The 8,053-nt window shown below is 47.8% G+C and overlaps 1 protein-coding gene across 1 annotated transcript; it reads left to right on the top strand.

Annotated features, from left to right (window-relative positions):
* The first annotated feature begins 2,626 nt into the window (after positions 1 to 2,626).
* On the top strand, positions 2,627 to 7,787 carry LOC114892738. The gene is made up of 3 exons (XM_029217987.1): positions 2,627 to 3,223; positions 4,164 to 4,218; positions 7,246 to 7,787. The coding sequence occupies exons 1-3, from the start codon at positions 3,158 to 3,160 to the stop codon at positions 7,785 to 7,787; spliced, it is 663 nt and encodes a 220-aa protein (XP_029073820.1). The 5' UTR covers positions 2,627 to 3,157.
* Positions 7,788 to 8,053: the final 266 nt, after the last annotated feature.

Raw genomic sequence — 8,053 nt, 5'->3', positions numbered from 1 at the left:
ACTCCTGGCCTACAGAAACTGTGAGGTAATAAAAGTGTATTGTTTCAATCCACTAAATTTGAGATAATCTTTTATACAGCAATAGAAAACTAATACAGAGCTGCTATAAAAAGAAAAGGCAATTTCCAGGATCATTTTAGTTGAAGGACTGCTGGAAGAGAAAACTTGGGGCGATGACAAATCGAGGTTGGGATGGGGACCTTGTTATCGACATTTGCAGAAGGCAGTTAAGATAAGCAAAGATCAAATGACTCAAGGAATATGGGCTTCTGTCCACTCAGATCTGTGCTTGGAGTTCATATGCTACAGATGAGCCAAGAGATGCCTTGCAGAGCAGAGCAATATTAAAATATTGACTATCATTAAAATAGTGGTAACAACGACAATGATAATATATTCAAGATTGCTGTGCGCCAGGCACTGGGCTAAGCCCTTTATCTGCATATTTTATTATTTCATTTTAAAGAGAGAGCATGGGATGGGTTCCGGCTCTAAATTCAGTCCATCAGGTCCCAAGTTCTGGCTGTCGGTTTACCACGCACGCAACCTTTGGTGAGTCACTTAACACGCTTTCCTCTCAATCTACGCATTTGTAAAATGGGCTCCGGAATAGTATCTACTTCATAGAGTTGATGTGAGGATTAAATGAAACCATCCCTGCCCCGCTCCTGGACCGGTACCTGGCACATGATAAAAGCTCAATGACCGCTAATTGTCGCTGCTACTGTTTATTATTGTTGTATCACATGGTAACTAAGAGTCCCTCCTCTGCCACTACTTCATCAGGTGTCCTTGGGCAAGTTACTCTCAACTTCAGTTCTTTATCTCTTAAGGGGGGTAGAAACAATACCTTCCCCATAGGATTTTCTTGAGGATTAAATGGTGCCTGTGGTGCTGCGCTGTGTGCACTGGTCTGACAGGTGACTCACTTCATTCTCTCCATCAGGGTGGAACTATGCCTCCTGCCAAGAGGCCAGGGGCCGAATAGGACCTTCTAGTCACTTCCTTCCTTCAGTAATTTTGCCTGCAAGCTTGGGAAAAGGCATCTCGCATAGCAATCAACCTGTGTCAATTCTCAGCCAGTGTTAGTTACTGTTACTACAGCCATTTGATGTATGCAGAAACGGAGGCATAGGGAAGGCAGCTCACCTAATGCCGAACAATCAGAATTGAAAGGCAGACCTGCCTGATTCCAAAAGCAAGAGTGTTTCAGGAAAGCATATTTTGTATGGACGACAGAGGGTAAAGACCCTTAATTGGGGTCGAGCCAAAGAATAAATTCGGAGATGAGAGTTGGGGGAAAGTAGGTAAAGAAGAACAGTCAGTAAATGTAGGTGACGACAGGGAAGAAAAGGAAACACAGGCTAAATGAAATGTTGGTAAACAAGCCCATGGCACTAAGATACATTGAATTCCTCTTATTTTTTACAAGTAATATTTTTTTACTACAAAACAGTGACACTGGATTAAGAGTTCTCATTTCCTGGCTCACGGGTGGAACGTGTGGACAGCCCGAGTGAGCATTTCTGTGTCTGATTTCTGTGGGCTGTGATCTGAGACAGACACGATTACAAAATCTCCCAGTCTAGCTGGAGTTGGTTGGGAAGAAGGAATCAATTGGCCTCTTTCTGCAGCTAAAAGAAGGAAAACAACAAGCAAGTGGAATGAAGTGATGCCAGGGCCACACGCTCTGCTTTGGGCCAGCTTGTATCCTGGCTTGACTCTTCGGAATCCCAAGACCTCCCTTGAAAGTCTTTCCTACTATCCAAGTATTAGCGTCGCATGAGATCGACCTTTGGGGCAGCCCCAGAGGTTGCCAGACGAATACAATTTTATTTGTGCAATGAAGTTACCACCCCAGGGCTGACTGAGTAAGCAGCCCTGCTGGAGCGATTTTGTAATGAGAGATAGACAGACATGGTGACATCCTGGATAGCGATGGGGATGGAGATGATGATGATGGAGATGATGATGGTGATGGTGATAGTGATGATAGCTACCATTTATCGAGTGCACTGAGGCATTATGATGGGTGGTAAGGGCATAGACTCGGACTCCAGATTGCCTACGTTTAAATTCCAGGTCTGCTACTTACTAGCTGTGTGACTTTGGGCAAGATACTTCATCCGTTCCATTTTCTTCACCTATAAAGTGGAGGTAATTATAGTACCTGCAATATAGACTTGTTGTAAGGATTATATGTTGTGGTAGGCAATATGTGTGTGTCTGTGCATGTGTATATAGTTACATAATGTATAAAGCACTTAGCACGGTGAGTGGTAGCAATGCTTGAGGGCTTCCTCTGTGATAAATGCTTAAAGATATGATCTTATTTAATCTTTACAACAGGCCTGTGAGGTGTCACTTTTTCCATTTTACAGATGAGGAAACTGAGGCAGAAAGAGACATGCTACAGGTCACACACTGATGGAGCCAGATTTAAACCCGGAGTGTCTGACTTCAAAACCTGACATATGCAAGGGTCATCTCGCCAGAGATTGAAGCAAAGGAAAACCTACCCACAAATATCACGGTGCCTATATTTCTCTAAATTATCCTTAATTCATATGCCAGAAAAGAGAGTCAACTACGAACCAGACCAATATCTGCATGATTTTAGCACAAAATGAGTTACAGCCACTCTAGTAGAAAACTGAACTTTACATGGGATACCTAAAACACATGCCACTGGATCAATGAGTTTTACAACCCACAGAGAAAGGTAGATTGAGTCCGCTGGGGAGAGAAGATTCATTGAAATGAGAATTTTTCCTCTTTTCTCTCCAAGTGTTCACACTTATCCAGGAAAGGTGAAAATTTCAATGAGGTTGCAACTGGAGACGAACAAAGAATCTGAATTAGGGGCTGTGCTTCCCCACCCTACCTGCACTTGATTATCCAGGGGGTGTCATTTGGTGCCATGAGATTTAATTTGTTCAGAAGAGAGACGGGCACCTGCAGTGCCAGGCCCTGTATTAGGCGCTGAGGGCTCAAAGATGAGCCGTCCTGAGACCCACAGGCGAGGAATGCTTGTCCCACGGAGGGGCGTGCGCATGGAGCACAGCAGTCCAGGAGCGGGAGGGAAGGGTGTGTCTCTCCACAGGCAGAGGAGTCCTCAGAAGCTTCATGGTGGAGGTGAGCTGGACCGCGTGAATGAATGAGGGCTCACCAAGCAGAAAGTAGGATAAAGGCCATCCACGTTGGAGAAACTGTATTTGCAGAGGTATGGAGACTGAATGAGACTGCAGTCTCAGGAAACAGAAGCAAGCTTGGTCTGTCTGGAGCTAAGAGTGAAGAGAGAAGGAGGAGGGAGAGGATGCGGGGGACCATGTAGCTGTTAAGGTTGATGGGGGCCAGGCTGGGAAAGGCATTGTATTCATGTCCAAGAGTGTGGACTATAGCTTTGGGAAATGGTACTGTCGACAGTCAGTGACCTGACTGTTTCCGTGTTAGACCGTGTAAAGATTGGAACAGGGAAAGAGAGGAAGGGCAACCAGAAAAGAGGTAACTGCAATAGTTCACGACCAGAGATGAGGAGAGCTGGAATTAAGGAAATCGTAGCAGGTTGGAGTCGAGGCAGGGGGAGAGAGGTGGGTGGTGCTAAAGCAGCAGGGGTTGCTCTCAGGTCAGACGGGGAACTTGAGGGGGGAAGACACTAAGAGTGGCTCTGAGGTTTCTACTCTGGACAACTAGACCCTAAACAGGACCCACAGAAGGAGTAGTTGCACAAAGAAAACGAAATATCGAGTTTGAGATGGATGTAGAGGGTGGGCAGGGCGTGTGTCTTACCAATTTTCATTGCAGGTGGAAGGCAATCCATTCATGGTTGATGAGTTTGCTGGATTCTGGTTTGGGAGCCAGTGGGGACACGGACAGTGGCCCTGGGACCCAGGAGAGTTGAGGAGGAGAGACCCAGACTTGGGGTCACTAGGATATGGGTTGTAGCTCAGCCACAGGTGAAGGAGCTGGACCTGTGAGCACCCTCGCTGCAGGAGGAGGAGGAGAGGGGCTGGAGGAGGCGAGCTGGGCGAGTCACAGAGGCAGGCAAGAAAATTAAAGTCAAGAGGGTGGAAAGGTTTAAGAAAACAGGGGTGGGAGTGTCAGGTGCCACCAAGCGGCCATCGAGGAGAGACCTGAAAATCGGTGTTGGGTTTTCTCATCAGGAATCCTTGGAGAAGCCAGCAGAGCACCTTGAAGTGTCACCGCAGGAGGAAAAAGGTGTGGATGGGAGGTTGTTAGGATCAAAGCCGGTAATTTATGTGCAAGTGCAGTCATTATTGTCCAAGGGTGGTTACCTGTGTCGGGAGTCCGTATAACTTCATTTGCGTCATGGGAGCATTTTACAATCTGCCGTCACCACATCCTGGAACCTGGGAAAAGATGGCGATGATGCTGACATTGTTCTTGGCGTTGATGCTGATGGCTTGTGGAAGCCAATGTTAGAGGAGAATTTGGAGGAAAGGCAAAGATGTGTTTGGTGAAAAGAAGAAAGAAAATCTTCTCAGCTTCGAGGAACAGCAAGTGGAAAATGTCAGAGGCTGCAGGGAGCCGGGTGGGTGGGAAGCGAGGGTTTGCTGGTCTGAGGTGAGTGTCTGGCGTGAGGCGCAATGGCTCCGAAAGCCCGTGACTAAGGCCTTGGATCTGACCTGAAAGGCCACTGGGACCCACGGTAGGTTTCTGAGAAACAGAGTGACGTTATCAGAACAACACAGTATATGCAGCATCAGGGTACACGTTCCGGGCTTGGTCACCCAGTCTGCGAGGGAAGTGACAGTGTTTGCTCTTGTCCCACAAACTCCACAAAGTGGTTCTGGCGCGGGCGGCTGACACCACACTCAATTGCACATGCGAATACAGTAATTATGCCTAAAAACTCAGAGGTCAGCGGCAGGCCAGCAGAAGATTTGGCCTCTCTGCTTCCAGATTTTGAAATAGCAGATATGCACAGCTCACGGTCTTCTGCCGCCAAGACCTTGTTACACACGCTGGCCAGGATCTCATTTTACAGTTTCCCTTCTTTTAAAGAGAAATCCCCACACAAAGGCGATTCTGGCCGACTAAGTGCCTTTCCCCACAAAGTGTGGGTTGTCACAGCTCCCGCCCCGTCCCCAGGCTGCTCCCGTACCTGCTGGTCTCCTGGACCCGCCGTGTCCACGCCACAGAGGAACATCACCACGCAGACGATGCCAGGATTTCCTTAGGAGAAGCGTTTTGGGAGAGGAGTACATCGCGGAGTCCTGAATCTAATATGGAACAACAATCTTAAATATTCCAGACAGGAAAAGTTTTTTGTCAAAGCTTCTGACAGTTTAAACTTTAAAGCTTCAGCAAAACTTTTAAACTTTTAAACTTTGAACCTGTTTGAACCTCTCATGATTTATGAATTATTAAATGTACCACTGAAAATCACAGACTTTAACTAGTAAAGCTTTCTGCTTAAAAGCAACTGAGAAGAGGGTGACTGTGGGAAAAGCAGAGGGAAGAGAGGGCCGTAGGGTTTTTATCCCAGGGATGCTCCTCTCGGTTGTGTAAGACCTAAACCCAGAAAATAGTTAGGCCATAAAAGGCTCAAACCAAGGCATACAATGGAGGAGAGAGAGCAAAAAGGAAACTCTAAACTGTCTGAAAATAGTTACATAAGTATATCTAAATAAGAGTTGAGCTAATATGTACATACACTATACATTTTATATATTGGTGGTGAAATATACACAACATAAAAGTCACCCCACGTTAACCACTTTTAAGTGCACAGTTCTGTGGCATTAAGTGCATTCACAATGCTGTGTGGCCATCACCAGCATCCATGTCCAGAACTTTTTCATCTTCCCAGACCAAAACGCTGACCGCCCCCCGCCTTAAACACTAACTCCCTTTTCCTCCCTCCCAGGCCCTGGTGACTTCTGTCCTAGGAATCTGAATATTCCAGGTACATCATATAAGTGGAATTTATACACACACAAATATTGTATGATTCCACTTACATGAGGTACTTGGAACAGACAATATATAGACAATATGATATATATGCATATATATTGCTACATTTATAACATAATGATAAGCATGAGGAAGGTATAAGTCAAGGAAAAAGCTGAGGTTTTCCATGCATTACAGACAGAGTTAAAAGGCAAGCCAAGTGAGTTCAGATAGAAAAAGAAGTTGGTTATAATTTATGCTCCCAGAGGGCACAATTCATTTCAATCCCCAGGAGTCCAAATCCCAGTCAAAATGTCTGGGCTGAGTTGAGCCCTGTGACAGCCCGGTCCTGGGGACTCTGGAGGGATGACGGCGGCAGCCAGGCTGGACTGAGGAGGAGTCCGTGAAGCGTGAGGCTGCCTGGAGCCCAGGCTCGTGTGTGGCAGCCCCTGCTTCCAGCGCAGAGACTTGCTTACTTCCTGTTAGTGTGTTTTCAGGGACTTAGCAACCAGCTCATAGCAACTGCCCTCGCCTCACAGCATCAAGCGTAAACTCTTTTTTTCCCCCCATTATTATAATGATTGCTTTATATAATTTTATGTCTTTTAAAGAAGTTGGGAGAAGAAAGGAGAGAAAGTACATATTTATCAATTTGTTATATTGGCTTTCTTATTTACGTCATGTAGCTCTCGTCATTTGTGTCTGTGGGTTTGCGTGACGGTCTGGTAATTTCGTACTCCGATTCAGCTCCCCCCGCCCAGCAAGTGTGAGCTCTGCACACATCTTAGCAGCCCCCAGCAGAGCAGGCAAATTTAGGAATTACCTAAAGACTCTGTACCAGCCGCAGCTTTCCCACATTTGACCCAGGCAGGCGTGGTGCCCCCAGGAGGTGCAGCCCCAGAGCTTGCTGACAAATTAGCAGGGATTTGTTCCTTTAATAACTTCCATTGTTACCAAGATGAGCTCGAGCCCTCAAAAGTCTGGGGCGAGGAAAGGTACATCTCATGAGGAAGAAAGGAGGGAAGGCAGGACTGCTAAATGGGTGGGTGCTCCCACATGGCACAAGGGCACGAGGTCCCCAGGAGGGAAGAGGGCGGGACCCTGAAAGGGGAAGGGTGGGGCGGTAGCGGCAAACCGCTTCCGTCACCATTTGCCAAGTGCTGCCCCGTACTTTACCTCTTGGAGAAAGCCTGTCTCCGGGACGTTGGTCTGTCGGGGAGGGTGAACAAATTTGCCCAGAGTTGCTTAAGTGATCCCTGGGTCTACCCAGTTCCCCCGTCCTGGGGTAAATGTGCACACTCTCTGATGACTGAATTTCTGCGACAGCGCGGGTTCCCGCTGGGATTCTGGCAATGGCCCAAAAGGTAGGAGGAGGACCGGGCCGGGCAGGGCTCCTACGCCTTCTCCCGCACCAGCTGGCAGAGGGCAAACCCCGACCACCAGCAGGTGGGGACCACGGAGCCCCAGAAAATTGGACTGAGCTGTGCGAGCACCTCCTGCTCATGGTAGAGTGGGGCAGGGTGAGAGGAGAGGTGCCCCAGGATGGATGCTCAGGGGACCACTCATTCCTCCTGCCTCTGCCACCATCATGGAGCGGCTTCCTCAACAGGAGAATTTTCCTTTCTTCTCTGGTGGTGGCTTTCCTAAATCGAACAGAGGTTTTGTTCCACGATGGCTCTCTCAAGGATCTTTGTGCCAAGGACAGCATACACGTTCCTGGGTTTAGTGGGTGGCCCCGCTGGGCGGACATCCCTGAGATGTGTCTTACAGTCTGTTGCCTAACTCTGTCCCCACCCCAGGAGAGAAGCACCCACCTCCACGTTCCCCAGTTGCCAGAGAGTGAGCTGCAGCTCCCTCCCCTTCTCTGACTCCCCACCCCCGAACCCAGGCATCATGGTCACAGGACACTGGAGAGAATGAGAACAAGATGAAAAAAAGGGCAAGATGCCACAGGACACTGAATGGAACTTGAGCAGCCTGGACTTTTAAATATGGATTAATGTCAACAACCAGAACATCTGAACCGAGAAAGAGGAAGGAGGAAAGGCATCCCTGAGGTCTGCAAAGGGGAAAGGTTTGGACGAGGGAGCCCTAGTTACCGTCCCACCATTTGTTGACTGCTGTGTAGCGAGTG

Source organism: Monodon monoceros, unplaced genomic scaffold (assembly GCF_005190385.1).
Source record: "Monodon monoceros isolate NGI ecotype Baffin Bay Population unplaced genomic scaffold, NGI_Narwhal_1 Super_Scaffold_1, whole genome shotgun sequence".
Lineage (NCBI taxonomy): Eukaryota > Metazoa > Chordata > Mammalia > Artiodactyla > Monodontidae > Monodon > Monodon monoceros.
This window is presented reverse-complemented; position numbering and strand designations above follow the sequence as displayed.